We start from the raw sequence: 18,818 nt of genomic DNA on the forward strand, positions 1-18,818 counted from the left end.
TAATCGCACAAAAGCATTCGAATTCATCTTTCTCGCATGAGATCGGTGACCTGTACAGTAACTATATCACTTTGTTTGATCAAGTTTGGAATAACGTTGAAATTCAGCTGTGTACAAAGAAAAGGAAACCCTTTCACTCTACTTTCGGTATTGCCACCCGCTCAAGGACTGAAATGTGAGCTATAAGGAGAGGTGCACTGAGGGACAGGGATGCATCTTACTTATTAAAGGCTCAGCGGAGCTGAACGCGCTCTTTAGACTGCTCTCTTATGAGACGGAAGGCCCTTAAGCTCTTTAAGAACCCTCTCAGTTGAGCATTTGGGTAATGGCCCTCTGCAAATGTTTTACTGACAAAAAAACTCAAAAATGTTGCCCTCTGTTCTTATTATTTTAGTGTGGAGAGAGTTCTTGCATTGTTTAATGTTGGTTTTTAATTTAGTGTCAAGACTTTAACATTTGTGTTAAGGAAAGTATAACCGTTTCTTAAAGCCTATGTTTTTCACAATTTTTGTTTTTATGTATTTATTTATTTTGCCTTCATTTATTCCTTTTAAATTATCCTGCATTGTGGCAAATTATTATTTTTTTTACAAGAACAAAAATTCCATAGACTCTCAATTAATATGAGCTAATTAAAGCTTACATGCATAATAATTAGTAAAATGCTGTTTAAAATAGTTTTAGATTGATTAAATAGCTTTTGATTTTAATTGTGTATCGAATTATAGGACATGTTGCTCCAGATGGTCTTCTCTGACAATTTCTTTTCTGTGTGACGCTTTTCCAAATCATCCTAATTTTGACACTCAGCAGGACATTATGATTCTTGACCTTGACCTTACATGGAGTCATTTTTTGTAGGTCAAAACCAACATAATACCTTGCACTCTGGGTATAATAATCTCACTCATCAACTTGAAGTATGTTGTTCTTAGGGATGACTGCCCTAATTAAAAACGTTGCCCCGTTTTTTCATTTAACTCTACTTATTAACTCCCAATGTAAGTACTACTGTAAATCAACCCAAGGGGCATTTTTGTTAAAGACACTGCTAAGAAAAAGTCTGTTCCAGCAGGTCACTCTTTGGTTTTCAATTAATGTCATATTATTAAAGTATAATAGTCCTAATGATATGATCTCAATTTCTTTGGGGAGCAAGCCCTTAATTTAATTTTCAAAAACTGTTGAACCTCAAGACTCTGTATAGTTTTTCCTTGTGATGTTTAAATTCTTTTCATTTTTTTTTAAGAAAAAGAGAAAGTTTTCATATCTAATCAGATAATTGTTTTATGTGTTTATGTACATAAAAGCAATCAATAATAGACTCATTTGCCATCATAGCTGTTTTTTAAGAAGCTCTTTGTGTGAGACTGGGTTGGCTGACAAGGAAAATTACAGTGTCAATTAAAAAGAAAGAGAACAAGGCTCTGACCCAGTCATTAATTAATGTATTTAAAAAATAATAAGAATAAAAAAACAACATAATGGTTGGCTATTTATCATTAGGGCAGACTGAGAATTTCAAGACACAACATTGCTAAACTGACCTAATGGCTCATAATTGCTATGGATAGTAATCTCTTTAATTTATTTGAATTAATTTATTTTTAGCTCATTCTTTGTAGTTTTTCACAGTGAGAAAGGGAAGACAGCTCTGCAAAAATTAGTAATTAGTATAAATTCATTATCCTGCTTTAACAATATTTAAAAATTTTCAATGGTAAGACCAAATTGTGCACAGATGTATTTATACTCCATTTATTATTATATTATATTAGTGGTGGAACTCTTTTCATTTGGCCTCATGAATTAGAGAGACAGTCTCAAATCTGCACACATGAATGGTGACACCTCTGCACTCCTGGCATGTCAGAAGGCAGCCTGGTCTCCTGGTGGGGTGTCTGTCTCTGTCTCTCTGTGATCTCCTATATACCCTGCAGTGACTCAAGCACCCCTACCAGGCATCGCCCCCGCTGAGCCCCTCCTGGCTTTAACCCCACTTAATTACCAGATTGGGCTACAGACACCCGTACTGTATCCCAGATTCCCTACATCAACCACCATTGTTCCCTAAGTCTATGGGTTCAACAATAGATCTATCAAGACTTGGAGGGGATCAAAAGTTCAGAGATGTCTTATGTATGTCATGTATGACAGGATATCCATTCATGTGTCTATTGGCATACTAATGCCATTGTACTGATGCTGTGTGCAGGAGGTGAACAGCAGGAGCAGAGAAAGTGTGGTGCGTTACTTTTTCAGTATTATAAAATGTACAATACCTTTTCTGTGATGTAACTATAGTATACTATAATTTCCCAACAATGTCAGTTATGACTAGCTCAAACTTATGGAATGCTTTGTTGGGGTTTTTCGAACTTTAAAGAAGAGCAATACACTGCACATAAGAATAAAAGAGGATGGGGAGGTCATCAGTTTGATTCACTCCAACAGAGGTTGCTAACAGGCTTATTATCTCTGTAGGTAAGCTAATGTAGCAGTACACTGCTCGGGATGTGCGATCTGTTAAGTTTGCAGCTTTTCTTAAAAAGCCATTCAGGGTGGGAAAATCTGGCAGAGCTCCCAGAAATCTCTGAGCGAAAGGTTAACTGTCAGTATCCCAGCAGGCAGGAATGGCCGGCTCTCAGGAGGGACTTGCCCAGGAGGAGAGGAGTGGGCCACTTTCTTTTGAGACTGACAGTGTGCAAATAGATAGAACAGTGTCTGGCCTGTGAGGGGTGGGACAGGGGAAATGGGAGGGATGCGGCGATGGTGTTTCACAGCAATGACATTCAGACACACATGTCATTTCCATAGCGCCACTGTTTCTGAATAAAATATATTCAAATCTACTGACAAGCATGATGTTTATAGAATGAAAAGCACAGATGTAAATGTTTCGCAAAACATTTGGAAAAAAAATGTATAAAAATATATGTATATATGGCAAAAACGTATAGGGTGTTTGCAAAATAAAAAAATATAAATAGTAAGTAATGGAGTAAGTTAAAAAATAATTTTGGCCCTTTTTGCATTTGAATATTTATAAATTGAGAACTCTAAAATATTTGTTTTTTATATTTCTTTTTGAGGTCAGATAACTTTCACATCTCTGGTAAATCACAAGCATACATTTACATATTTGAACCAGAGGTTGTAGGCATCACATGACATTTTCATCAGTTTTTAATTAAAGTCAATTTGATGTAATGGTTGTCTGTCAAATCCCCTGATACACCACTTGTTTTTATTGCTTTGTGTCTAGTTATTCAGAGTAATATCACATGAATGCCAAGAAATGAATATTGGATGCATAAATGCTTTAGGGATGAAAGTGGTTCTGTTCCAAGTCCAATTTTGCTGCATGCCTTTCTGATTTGAATGTTGTCAGAATATCATAAATCTCTCTTCTGTTTAGCAGTTGGTGATGCCAAAAGCAAAGTAATTAAGTAATACATGATGTGGATAAAGATTCCAAAATGTTAAGGATAGGTCTTAAAAGAGAGAGAGAGAGAGAGATGCATGCTATCACTAATAAATGGCACCAAATTAATAAAATAAAATAACATTTAATTTTACCATATCAGTCATGTCACACTTTCAACATAAAGTTGATGGCCACGTATCAAGAGTTTAAATCAACATTTAGTAATCTGTTTGACTGAGATAATGTTTCAGCGGAGTGACTGAAGACAGAATACTGAATACAGGCCTCCTGGTCTGAATGTGCCAACATGCTCATCCTCTGGCTCTGATATTGAAATGAAGAGACTCATTCCTCAGAGGGTGCAGTGCCTCTTTTCAACCCCCCGTTTTTTGTTTTCGCACATAATTGGTTGGTGGTTGGTGGAGGCACAGATGCAAGGGATGGTGGGAGTTCCCATGATGCCGAGAATGGGCACCTCTGTATTCTGTCTGCAAACAGAGGCACGGAGTCCGGCCAATGACACCGGAATACATTTCCTTGAAGGTTACTGCGCTCATCCCAGCGGAAGTCTGGGTACACTGAGAGCTGGATGTATGCCAGCGTCTCTGTTGTGCTCTAACAAGATGGAGAAAAGGAGGGAGTGAAAAATAGTGTAAAGGGAGAGAGCGATGACAATGTGTATTGATTTCACTGATACCTTATTGCAGGAGGCATCACCATTTAATGTAAAGATATAAGTGACAAGGTGAAATGTTGTGAAGGGCTAGTTTTTATATGGTCCTTCTGAGAAACTGTGAAGACAATACTTTGATTTAGTTTTTTATAGGAATATTTGTCTTTTAAGAAATATCTCTGAAACACCAACAACATTTGATCCAAATAATAATAAAAAATAGTAAAATGAATTTTTGTTATCTTACAACTTCCGCTACAATGTAGCCTACAAAACAATGAGCCTATAGGAACATTTAAGGACTACATCCATACAATATTACAGTAACATTAATGGGACGTTGTCTGAGGTCAGTTCCACTACATTTAACAACAGTTGCTTATGTATGAAATGAGAGAGAGTGAATTTGCGGTAGGACTACGATAGGAGCGAAATTAGCTCAAGTCAATCTCGTGAAAGTGCGTAGCTATAAATAGTACGCCAAATAAAAACAAAAACTCATGGTATTGATACGCAAAAATCGACTTTGGCGTGTATATGCTACGCAATGGATAGGATTCGGGTTGTGGGGTAGATGCGTATCATATGGACGCGAAAACTGCGTGTTATATGCACGCCAAACACGTGCGTGTCATATTACACTAGATAGTCATTTTTTTGCTTATCAATACACGAGTTTTTGTTTTTATTTGTCATACTATTTATACGCATTTTCATGAGACCGGGCTCCCCAAGTTGAGCGGAGTGATATACTGCGTCGCTTTGACGAACATAAATCTCAGTAGCCTATGGCGCGATTGACCAGTCAGAATTTAATATTCAATAGAACGCGTATTTGGCGAAAAGAGTTTCGACGCGCGAGGGCGAAACTTCGCTCATGTAGCTACAAGTTGGTCGCGAAATTTCGCGGCTCTGGCCAACAGAAAAATTGCTTGGTTTGAAAGTGACGTGTGACAAGAAAGCTTATTACCTTTTTAGTTTGCAAAATGTCGCTGAAATATAGAGTGTGAAGTCTCCCAACAAAAGAGGGCATTTCTAAATTTGTGGGTATTTTGGGTGTTTCTAAATTATGCAATGAAAATGATGGTCCTAACCCAGGGGTCCCCAAACACTTTCCTGGAGCCTCCCCAGCACTGCACATTTTGCATGTCTCCTTTGTCTGACACATCCATTTCAGGTCTTGGAGTTGCTACTACTGAGCTGATGAGTTGAATCAGGTGTGATTGATAAAGGAGACATGCAAAATGTGAGGCTCCGGGAATGAATTTGGCAACCCCTGTCATAACCTGATCCACCCTGAACACAACTGTTACTCTATGGTTTTTGAAAGAATATTGGTTGTTGTTTTAAATTTAAATAGATTCAAAAATTTTAAGCGCCCATTTTTTTCTTCGGGCTTTTTCAGGTAAATTGGGACACATTTTTATCTAGTCTGTGCTTACAAAATGCTATTTCCTACAGCAGGACATTGTACAAATAATATTTTGCAATAGAATTTAAAAGAATAACTTCATAAAAACATAGCCTAGTGCATAGTGCTATTGACTTTGAACTCATATCCACCTCTTATTGAATTAAAACACTTCAACAGAAGCATACATTTAAAGAATTATTAAAGCGCTCTAGCAGAAGTACAAATGTAAGCATTTAAAGCACTCCAACAGAAGGACCAAAACAAAGAACTGAATCACTTAAACAGAAATACAGTGTAGTGTAAAAATGTGATTTTATGAATGATGTGCCTGCTCCAATGACTTGTATACACTATATGGACAAAAGTATTGGGACACCCCCTTCCTTAGAACAGAAAAAGGCACTTCCAAAACCTAATGGAAACATAATTCATATATTTAAAAATTGTATTTCCATCCCTGTTGCAACAGTTTTGGACGTGTCTAAAATGACTGTACACATGTACAAGTCATTGGTGTTTGGGGATGAGTTTTTGGCTCGAGGTTTGCATTTAAAGTCACACCAGAGGTGTTCAGCTGGGATCAGGACTTGGCTTTCTGCAGACCAGCCAAGTTCTTCCACACTGACTGAATCGATAATTTCTTTTTGAACCTTGTCTTATACAAAGAGGCACTGTCATGTTAAAATATAAAAAGGGTCCTGTCCAAATTGTTGCTGTAAAATTAGAAGCACACAATTCCCTAGAATATCATTATATGCTTAAACATTAAGATTTGTACTCATGGGAATTACTAAAGTAGCCAAACCTATCCATTAGTAGGGGGTGACCCAATACTTTTGGCAATATAGTGTATTTTAGAATATGGGGGAAAATATTATGGAAGTCAATGGCTACCAATAACTGTTTGGTTACCAACATTCTACACAATTTCTTCTTTTGTGTTCAACAGAAGAAAGAAATTCATACAGGTTTGGAACAACATGAGGGTGAGTAAATGATGACAGCATTTTGGGTGAACTATCCCTAAGGCTATATAAACACATTTCCATATTTATGTAGGCTACCAAATCAATTATAGAGCAAGGTGCCTTCAAATTCTGTAATCTGAATGTCTTCATTGATCAATGAAGATATTGAATTAACATCTTTTGGTGCACTAAACCAAAATAGATAATCTCTGTCATGGAAAGTGTGAACAAATGTAAACAAATGGCTTTTGGCAGTAATGAATTCATCATATAGGCTACCATTCTGCTTGAAATGTCAGAATGCTTATTGGCTGTCAGAGGTATAGCATAACACCTCTCGGTGAGTAATCTGAATCAGAATTAATTCATCATGTCATAGTGTGTTATATTCTGCTGTGTTGCCAAGTGATTTGATCTGTCCTTCGTTAGCTGTTAACCTTTAATCATGACTAATTTGTGCTGATGGAGGCTCTGGGGCTAGATTAGATTTTCCAAGGATCCCGTTTTAGTCGAATATGACATCAGCTGACCATATCATGATATAAAATGAAAGATTCTGAATCTTTCTCAGGATGTTTGCCTATAAATTAATGAAAACCTTCACACCAATTGTAGCATGTGGCATATAATCCAGAAATCAAAGCTTGTACACAGATGTGATGGCTACACCTGAAAAGCGAGTGGCAAATGTGACCACATGGGTAAAATTGGTCTTAATCAGCCTGTCACGCTGTGTCAGACAGTCAGGTAAAGGGATGTCAAAGCCTAATTCTCTCAGATCACAAGGTCCCATCCCTGCACTGAATCTAGCTGTCAATTAAATGATCTAATTATGCTTCCGATTGGATGCATTTCAGAGTTTGTCAAGGTCTTTTAATGTTGATGTATTTGACCATGTGATGTATAACCATATACCCTGAGAGATCTTTATATGGATTCAGAGAGATAAAAACAGAAAATATACCTCTACGCTCATAGAAGAAAATACAAAAGCTATCACTGATGTGGTACCCTTTCAAATTTACCCCATTTACCTCAATTTACCCCTAAAGGGTGCATATTAGTACATTAAAGGTACATAGTAGTACCTCAATACATATTACATTTGGAAAAGGTAATGCCCCAGTGACAACTTTTGTACTTTCCTTTCCCGAGTGTAGCAAATATTAATGCCATTTCATAGTAAAAATATCCTATGTTTGTGCACTTACAACATGACCTCATAAGCATGCGTTTAAATCCGTGATATTTCTTTTGATATACTGGAGGGTCTGTCTGTCTGTTGTTTTGCTGTCTAGTCTGCCCTCACCAGGACAAAAAGGAGACAACAGGTGATAACGACATGGGAAGGGAACTAATCCAGACCACACAACAGCATATAGACTGATTTACATTACATTTACACAATGGCATGACATGTAGAAGAGACAATAATGTAATGTAGACCATATTCAGCATATAACAAGCATCTAAAGTATGTGTTATTATAAGAACACAGAATAGTTTAAACATTTATATTAACAACTTTTTTTTTTTTTTTTTTGAAAAGCTTTCTGATTGGTTGTTTAATGACAGGTTCTTTAGTGACAACTTGCACCACTAATGCTAAACAAAATAGTTTTAAGTGTTTTTCACGGGCAATATCAATGGAAATGTTTAATAGTCGTTTAGGAGTTATAAGTAAGGCATATAAATTGACTTTCAAACATGAACCTACTCTGAGATTTTTAAGATATTTAAGTGAAAATGTGACAACTAGGTCACGGAAACTCAGACAATCATACATTATTGTAAACCACTAATTATAATAACTGTATTAAATGTTGCTGCACTATATTAAATATTGTACCACATTAGTTTCAAATTATGCGGCATAATTTGATAGTATATTAATAGTGTTCCAGTGCTTTTTTGTAGTATTGTGTTCCTTATTAATATTGTGCTGGCCTTCTGCCTTCAGCTTTGTGCATTAGCAGTGTATCACCTATACGTGCCTTCAATTTATATAATAATGTATACTGAATTATAAATATCGACTTTGCTTGCTGTGCTGTGCTGTTTTGATTCTTGACCGAAAGAGAATCTTTAATCCTCAGGCAATGTATTTCCTATGTTTGTACACCAGGGGGCAGGGTTGCATAAGACAGCAGCTAAACAATGTTGTAAAGAATACTTTGCAAAAAAAAAAAAACAACATAAATAAATAAATAATACATAACTGAATAATGTGTCTTTGAATTGCACATTAACGGTCATGTTCCAGTCGAAGTTCTGGGTAGGCAATCTGTGCTTGTTGTAATAATATGGGTACATCATTGGGAATCAATTTTGTGATTGTCACACAATTATATTGCATTAACTTATTAAAGTTCTGTAGAGTAGTTAAAAATTCAATCAAATGACAGTTGAGCAATAGATGGGAGTCAAACACTTATCAATTACATTGTTCTTGAATGAAATTTAAAACCTAGAGAATCTTTCTCATTAATCAAGCTATATAATATCAAAAATTATTGTGAAAGAATGCTTTGATAATAATTGAAAAATTAATTGCTTGATATCTGCAGGGAAATAACACTTAATGACATTGCAGTTAGAATGAGAGCAAACTTTTTCTGATTCCTCTTGACCGGAAAGCTGTTTTGAAACACACTTTATAATCCACATTGTTTATTTTGTGATCATTTCATTCTGAAATGCACAAATCTCATACACATGTAATTAAGAAAATGAGAAAATCTGGCATTATGTCTCATTTTGGATCTATCTGTGCATCAGTTCTTCTCGTGCCATTTTAATACACTATCCCTGCCAAATCAGAATATAACTGAACAGCTGTTCAAGAGCAGAAATGGTATTACAAATAAACACAACTAATGCAACTGTAACTATTGGGACTATGAATCCAAATCAGATCCAGATTAACCATAACCCACAGAGTTTTGTGTCAGAAACAAAATCATTCATGAGTTCATTCTGTCTACTAAAATGATCCCTCAACAGCTATTGACTATTGCTTATTTATTGAATGGAAAATAGTTTTTGCACAACTTTTTCTTCTAAATTTGTTTGTAAGTATCCTTCCTCTGCATGTAAAACGTGTGCTATTGTGTGAGAATAAAGAATATCTACTGTGTATGTATGACTAACCTGTTTTATTGTATGGCTTTCTAAAGCAATAAACCACGCAGCTGTGGTCTGCTTTTTTTACTTACTGCAGTCAATTTATTATGTAGAGAATCAATGCAAAACACAGAAAATCTGTGCAAGACCTGCATTTATTGACTTTCACTTAATAAAGGTTATAGATCCCATTAAAGAACCTTTAACCATCGGCGCCACAGAAACTGCAGTGAATGAAGATCAGATGTGATCTTTCAACAAATGGATCTGATTCCTTACTGCTTTCTCACCATTTAATAAAATATGCTTTATATTTGTTGAAGCAGATACCGTTTCCCTGGTTACCATCCACAGAGGCATTTTCTTCCATCTCTTTGTGTTGTGTCTTTATTTCTAAAGGCTGAAGAATATGAACATAATGAAAAGTTAATTTCTGAATTCCATGAGTCCCAGCTCACTGATCTGAAATCACCACAGCGCTCTGAAAAAGATTTGAAAATGCTGTGTTCTGTCACTCTTCTAAGACAAATGTTTTAGGTGCATCTGTCCTTGGTGAAGCAATAGGAATTTGCCAATAAATATTATCCCACACCACTGGTTCAAAAATAGATTTGTATTACTTACATACAGCACATTTCATTCTCATCTGCTTGAGTTTTTTTCCTGCAGGTAATGAAAGCATTCAAATGTTTGAGCCAGACATCGAAAACTTCTAAAAAATAACTCTTTCACCTGTGATTGGACATTACCATAATTTATTACAACATGTAGTGTGTAAGAGTACCTGCAATAGAAAAAAAAAGGATCATGTATCTGTTTATTTCCTCAGTGAGTCAGATGTTTTGCTGTCTCTTTCTATCACTTTACATCTCTGCTAAAGGGGAAGGTGCCATTTAAGCAGGTGTCACATCCATTATTCATGTATCCACTCCACCAACAAATTTCTTACCTGACAATTCACTACAATTAGTCCTGAAAATGTCTCTTTTTTGTTGTTGTTGTTGCTGTGTGTTGCAAACTAAAAATGACTCTACAGAGCTCCATTTGCAGCCAACTGAGCCTTTGGTCTGTCAGTCTCTTGCCTGTGTATTCATGGCTTTCAAAACGTGTTTAAGTGCAGGGCGATAGAATGAACAGCTAAATCAAATAAGGTACAGCTGATTCAGAGACATCGTAATATGAATCCACACAGCCTGAAGTCTAAAGCATCTTCATTGAAAGTGAACAAGAGCACGGTATTGGACTTGAATTATTTTCTTTAAGGCTCAAATATTAGGTAATATATCTACAGCTCTTTATCTGTTCTTCAGTATTTTGATCAAGATTGCTTCTATTGATATTGCTATTTCCTCTCGTAATGACGAACACTTCATATTCAAGTGGAGCGCCATACAGATGGAAGTGAATGAAAATGTAAGCACTTTTAAAATGTCAAGTAGCCCAGTGTAATTTTCACTGACATTATAGGGGAAATAAGTGTTGTTAATCCTTCATTTCCAATTTCCAGAAGCAGAGATGACTTTAGGAAAAGTCTAAATTACACCGATGGAAAGGTTCTGGCTTGGTCATCAGCATGTTCCTTAAAATCTACCACTATGAGAATTCTCATGAGCCCATGTAAAATGACAGTTCCTATAACTCAGCAGTGGAGCTGTAATACATAAATCCCATGTTAACTCTCATCAAAACAGAGACATTACTTTTTATTTTGTATAACAAGCTGTATCTTTCAGGTTAACAAACAACGACAACACAAATAATCTGTACCACTCATTTGAGTCTGAGCATTGTAATTAGAAACAATAATGATACACACTGAACGACATAAAATGTTACCATGTGCAAAAAGGCAGCCTACACACAATGTGTTTGTAAATTAAAATGAATCCAAATCCTAAAACAGAGCTATAGGTGAAAGCCTAAATCATCTTTACCAAAGGAATACTACTGTCCATAATTCTGTCTTTTTGGATGTTTTCTCTCCTATATCCCATATAACCTTCCAAGAAAAAAAAAACATTGGTACTTTCGAATCTCAAAAGTCTGAAGTTATGTTAATGAATTCATTAATGACACGGTTTTATTCAAGTTTAACATTGAAATATTAAAATCTTTAACATTAAAACATTGAAATCTTTCTGTTTCACTCTCTTTCTACTTATTTTTTCACAGACATTTATTTTTATATATGCACTACTGTGAAAGATTTTGGGGTCAATTCATGATCATGTGACGTGTATATATATATATATATATATAGATAGATATATATACGCTACATGAACCTTCAGAAATCATACTAATATGCTGATTTTCTGCTCAAGAAATATACATAATAAAGCTAAAACAGCTGTGCTGCTTAATATTTTTTATGCAAAAACGTATACTTTTATATATTTACAGTGTGTATATATATATATATATATATATACACACTGTAAATATAAACTCATAACTCAAACTGACTGCTAAAAGCCAAACATGGGACATGGTCTATATTCATTTAATGCAGGGGACAGACTGACATTTTAGCTGAGCATTCTTCACTGTCATCACTTTGCTTGTCAGTAAAAGCCCAGACATCTTTCTGTCCATACTTGAGCTCTGTTTCTTTGTGAAACAGTGCTTTTTGAAGAACTCAGATAACCACACTTTTCCAGATCTTAAGGGTGGCTTAAACTGGCATTTGTGGCAAGGCCAAGATTCCTGATATCTCTCAGCGCTGTCGGGAGAAGAGATTTCTGAAAGCGTTATTATAGTTCTTGTTGAAGGCTGTGTAAATGAGCGGGTTGAAGAAGGAGTTGGAGTAGCCCAGCCAGAGGAAGACACTCTTCCATATTGGTGGAATGTGGCAGGAGCACAGCGGGGTGATGAGCTCGGTGAGGAAGAAAGGTATCCAGCACAGGACAAACACTCCGATGAGGATGCCCACCATCAGAGCTGCTCGCTTCTCTTTCTGCTCTCGCCATGTCTCGCTGTCGGTCTGGAATGTCACCGTGGCATGGCGTACTGTGAACACCATCTGAGGGTGCTGCCTGGAGGCCTCTTTCACCTGAGGGAACAGATGTGTCTTGAGCATTACTGCTGTGAGTGGATCAGTCAGAAGCATAGATTAAGGTCAAATAAACCACGGTATTTAGTACATAAGTAGTGTACATCCCAACAGGGTGTAATTTTATTCAGATTTTTTCAATAAAATAATTTATGCAATATTACATGTTTTCTTCATAGATTATATGTGAGCCTCAGCAATGTACAGTTGCCATTTAAAAGTATAGGTGTTTAAGAAAGAAGTCTCTTATTCTCCTGCATTTATTTGATCAAAACTACAGTAATATTGTGAAATATTATTACAATTTAAAATAAATATTTTCTATTGTACTATATTTTAAAATGTAATTTATTCCTGTGATGAAAAAGCTGAATTACAGAAGTCATTACTCTCACATGGTCTCACACGGTGGTCGTAAATATTTGTTGTTAATATCTATATTGAAAATAGTTACTGCTTAATAGTAACTGTTTGTGGAAAACATGATTATATTTTTTCAGTTTTATTTGTTGTACAGAAAGTTCAAAAGAGCAGTATTTATTTAAAATAGAAGTCTTTTGTAAAATTTGAAATGTCTTTAGTGACATTTTGATCAATGTAATGCACCCTTACTGAATGCAAGTATTAATTTACATAATACTGAAAATGAATCTTAGTGAACTTTTGAATGGCATGTACATATAAATAAATTCTTAAATGATTTCATTACACTGATAATACAGATGAAAATAAAAAAAGAAAGGCAAAAGCTACTGAATTCAATACAGAGATTTTGATCCTACTCATGCATGCAGTTTTTTCGAGTCATTCTTTATAAGGTTAAGATAACATAATATAAAAATTCATAGAACTTTTGCAGTATTGAAATGGCCATGAAAATAGCTATTTAAGCATAAGCTTTTAAACCCTTACAGTTTCTGTATCAAACCTTTGACAATCCCTCTTAAACCCACTGAAGTAGAACTGGATGGTAATAGAGTAGAAAATAATGTAGAACTTATCTAAGGGAGGTGTCAGGAATGCTATTCGCTAAAGTGTTGTGACATGCTCAGAGATTAAACCATGCTGTTCAAGGTAATAGCGTAACATAATGGGACATTCAAGTTCAATCGGCTATTGAATTGCTGTCTAGTAACATTTTGTAAAATAATGACATGTAAAATATGAACAGTCTGATCTGAAACAATAGATTATATTCAGCAATCTTGAGAACAAAAATTCTCTGCATAGTACAGTATTAAAATGCAGTATAGCTACTGGTGTGTGAGGGATAAAGAACCTAAAAAGTTGCAAAAAAAAAAGCATATCACAACATATCATCTGTACCTCTCCAGCCTCTGCAACTGGAGTGATGGTGTTGGTCCTCTTTGATCCAATACGGAACTTAGCAGCTTTGTATATCTTCCAGTAGACAAACAGCACAACACAAAGAGGCAGATAGAAGGCCCCGAATGTGGAAAAGATGGTGTAAGACGGCTCCTGGCTCACCTGGCACTCCATGTCCTCCTCTGAATACGTCTCACCCCAGCCAAACAGAGGGGAGAGGGAAATAACAGATGACAGCAGCCAGGTCAAACCAATCATCACATTGGAGATCTTCTTTCGGGTCTTCAGCGTGTACTCCAGGTGGCGAGTTATGGACCAGTAACGGTCGAGGGCTATTGCGGTCACGTTCCAAATGCTGGCCGTACAGCACAGGACATCAAAGGATATCCAGGCTTGGCAGAGAACTCGGCCCAACTTCCATCGACGTCCGTTCAGCTCATGGACTAGACTGAGAGGCATCACCAAAGCAGCCACCATAACATCAGATATGGCCATGGAGGCCACCAGATTGTGAGGCACACGGTGGAACGTTCTAACTCTGAGAATTGTGACTAGGACGAGCATGTTCCAGAAAAATGTAGCCACCACAAGCATGGCCAGAAGGGTGAATGTCAAGACGCTGAAAACTGTCTGTGGTCTGTAGACATTTCCATATTCTGAGCTTTGATTAAAGGAGCTGTTCTGGCTGATATCAGCCATGTTTTTGAGTGCTCTTTTGTCCGCTTTACACCACTTACAAAATAACAAGAAAGATCTTCACTGGACTGCAACAGCTGTAAAAATGAGAAAAAGGACATTTAAAAATTCAGCTTCTACAGATATTCAGTGCTGTCAACTGGAAAAAACATAGTGATATGCAGGCTACAATGAAACACTTTAAAACCCAGAGACACAATGGAAAATGCTTTGAAAATGGAATGGAAAGAGAACTTCTTTTACCTAAACTTGACACACATTTTAAAAACCCAGTGCTCAAGTGTTAAAATTCACAGAGACGGATTTTTGTTTTGTGACAGAATGTGGTTTGGGCTTTAAAAATTAGTCTAGAGTCATTTTTTAATTAACTTTTATAATTAGGGGGTGTTTAGATGACACTGTTTTCAACTAAGAACTGAAAATTTTGGTCGTTTATTTACACAACAAATGTGTTTTGGTGCTAACTTGCTAACTGTACAAAGTTTTTGAAAATGATACTTATCGTCTACGAAACTGTGAAAATGCAAATTTGTGAAAATGGTTATACACATGCTTATCACGTGTTTTGTCTAAACAAATTCATATCATGTGCGTAGTGTTTCTTTACAAAGTGACATCGCCAACTACTGGCTTGGCAAGCATAATACAACATATTTAATTGTTTTTGTGGATCCATGCGGGATCATTTTATCAACATTGTCATTTGTATGTGTAACTTTTCCATTTTTAGTGCAATCTTTGTTGTGTAAACATGCCCTTAAACATTTTTAGAATGTCATGCTCAAGATGCAGCAAACGGCGCAAGACACCTTGGTAAAAACGGTGCAGTAGAATGCAAAAATGTGTTCTGTGTTTACGGCCATGGCCAGAGCCAGAGCCCATTGCCTTTCATCACAGAAAGATGGACTACTAGCGAACAAAATAAAAGTCATTATACGTAGCCTATTTGTGAAGTGAAACTCGCGGTGCAATACGGGAGACATGAAAGTGTCAGCTTCAGTTGCCCATATACAGCAATACCAATGGCCGATGGCACGAATATTAAGAAATATCTGACCACTGTACAGTGTGTTAGTATTACCACATGTAGGTGACCCAGAAAAACAGTGAAAAAGACATTCACCACAGATTCTTGTCAGTAGACATTGTGTAATAAAACATATTTTTAGCTGAAATGACATGCCAGAGAAAATATGCCATTTGCCATCTCTGGTGTGGCAGGGCTGACTTTGAAATGGCAGACTAAGGTAGATTCAGGCTGGAAACATGCCAACGTTCCTGACATATCCTGTGTAACATTTCAACTTAGTAAAAATGTTACAGCCCACTGGCAGAGAATTACAATTCTTAAATAGTTATTTTGTTCAATGAAGAATGATCTAATTGATTTTCCCCCATCTGCCCAGCCTATAAGAAGTGTACGCTATCCTTCTGAAGTCTGAATCTTCAGAAACATACTATTTTCTGCAACAATTTGTGCTGATAATTAGATGTCAAATATAGCACTGCTTGTAACACTTCTCATTCACAAATTGGATTCTGGACTGTTAAATGATCCTTACGTCAACTGCTCTGTTTTAATGATCAAAGTGTTTGCATTTTGATATGCATCTTGCTGGGAGCGAAATCGAATGAAGTCTTTGATAATTTATCCATATTTAATTTGAAAGAAAAGCTTAAATACATATTTTACTAAAGGTGCATGCATCAATATTTTAGAACATGTATTCCTTCATGACACTGTAGTTCCATCATGCTTTGTGACTGCATAATGAAGCTGCCACTGGAATATGTTCAAGATGTAATTGTTCGAAAACGTAATTGCACATTCGAACAATGTCTGAGTGAAAATTGGCCAAACTGATTAAGCATTCATGTATGGCTTAGGGAAATCCATGAGCAGAAACAATAAACATGTCAAATAGAAGAGGTGGAATATGGAAAGATAGATTGCTGACCAAAATAGCCCTTCTTGTCTTCCCAAGTGTATGAGGTTTTCAGAGGAAAAACGAGCAGGGGTTGATATATGCCCGATGTATGTAAAACATTAAACTATTCATAACACCTCCAGCTTGAATACACAATAAATCAATAAACTATTTTGTTCTATTGGTCCAGACTAAATAAAAACTTCAGCTCCAAGTGTCAAACAGTTCTTTTAGACAGTCTTTTAGAAATGAAATGGATGTGTGGGAAGTTAGGATTTTCATAAACCACATAATTTCCTTTAATCAAATATGAGACATTCAACAGACTGTGTCATCAGCTCTCACATAGCTAATGCCCTCATCTTTGAATCATTACTTTAATGACAGTTAAAACAGTGCTGCGTTGGAGGGCTCATCCTAATCACACTGGCACTTCTTCACTCTTCACACCAGATTCCTTCAAACGTACGGTGACAAGAGTTCATTTCAGTGCACTTACAGCCCTGCTCAGTAACACAAGGCTCCTTCAAACTGTTTCTGGCAAGTACATATAAACCACCAAATGTTTTGTGTTATATGCATAATATGTAACCTACAGCACTTTATTAGGTGCACTCAGTGAGTTTTGAATTTGTACCGGTATGGTTTTGGACTTAATGTCACCTATTGCTGTTGATACATGATGTTTGTTTTGCTATTTTTGTCTTATGCTTCATACATCACTAGTAGACATTCTTGGATTCAATGCCAATTAATTTTTATGCGTTGCTGGAGGTTCATACTGGTAAGTGGTCTGGCTGCTGCTCTGTACTGTGATCAGACTGCGTGAGTTCTCTTCCCTGTGGTTGATGTGTGTTGAATAGAGGCATTTTTCGTTGATCTGTGACATGGAAGCTGCTAGTCGTCACGGTTTGTTTAATCACTCTAGCAGAGACTGTTTCTTTGGACATTTTATATCTACACTTGTACTCATTCTGTCTGAACTGTCTGGTAGACTGTGCACTTGCTGATCCATAGAGGTGACTTGAGGTAAATTGGGACACATTTTCCCATTAGGATGACTGGGGAAAAATGTCCCAATTCCCCTTAATTAACCTACTCTTCTCTGTGATGTTGTGTACATTGTGTTTGTTATTGTTAGATTTGATGTTTTGTTTACATGTAGTTTTATGTTCATTCTTAATAAATCATCAGCCATGAGCACTGACTGAAAGCATAAAGAAAACAATATTGTTTTTGTTATTGCACTATTAATTATTATTAACTCAACTGCATAATGAGGCTGGTCATGTGATCTCCGTATGGCAGCAAATCTACATTTTATTGATATTTCTCAAAAGTACTGTTCATTTGCAAAATCTTATAATTTGCAACATGAGTGCATCTGTACACTTTAAACCCATCCTCTTGCCAAAGTAACTACATCAAAAGGTACACTGTGCACTGAACTGCTCTGTGAAGGCAGCTTATTGTGCATTGATTTAGATATGCTAAGCATCACTGTTACTTGTCAAGCTGCCCTGTGATTAACATATGCAAAAGCGATGTAAGTGCATGCGTATGCAAAAATAAATAAATAAATAAAATCAAAATAAATCAAAATTCTGCACATCGCGCGACTCACAGAAGCATTTGTAACATTATTTCATGCATGGTCATCGTATATATATATATATATATATATATATGTATATATATATATATACACATACATACACACACACACACATTGGAGGCAGCTTAAGGGATTTTCTTAATATTATGGGTGACAATTGGGTTGCACAAGGTGTTTGAGTAAAGTTGTAGCTATGATTCGCAATATTTTTGGTAATACAAGTTAACTTAGCCCACTAATGAATTGTAAAGACTATTACTTTCACGTGACATTCACATTACTTCAACTGTATATTATATATCCGCGAATACAGCATCATTCAATGGCAACTCTGCGAGATTTACACGCGCACATATTCACGGCATCTCGCCACAGAAATTGTATTGTTTTCCTCCCCTTCCCACTTACCTTTAGGCAAGAACACTTTTGCTTCAGTGAAGGCAGTATCACCCCATTCGATAGAAAACAATATCCTGAGTGAACACTGTCAGTCTCTGGATCTTGTGCTCAGAGCAGTGACCGCGCTACTGCAGTTTCTCAAGTCGCCACCTCGGCGCAGACCACATGCATGCAAGGTTAAGAACATAACGTTACAA

At 36.3% G+C, this 18,818-nt stretch overlaps 1 protein-coding gene across 1 annotated transcript; it reads right to left on the bottom strand.

Moving 5' to 3' along the window:
* Positions 1-12,321: 12,321 nt before the first annotated feature.
* htr5aa (5-hydroxytryptamine (serotonin) receptor 5A-a) lies at positions 12,322-14,682 on the bottom strand (the record flags this gene model as incomplete). Its single annotated transcript, XM_079378964.1, has 2 exons — positions 12,322-12,657; positions 13,984-14,682. The coding sequence occupies 2 exons, from the start codon at positions 14,680-14,682 to the stop codon at positions 12,322-12,324; spliced, it is 1,035 nt and encodes a 344-aa protein (XP_079235090.1).
* Positions 14,683-18,818: the final 4,136 nt, after the last annotated feature.

This window comes from Barbus barbus, assembly GCF_936440315.1.
Source record: "Barbus barbus genome assembly, chromosome: 26".
Classification (NCBI taxonomy): domain Eukaryota; kingdom Metazoa; phylum Chordata; class Actinopteri; order Cypriniformes; family Cyprinidae; genus Barbus; species Barbus barbus.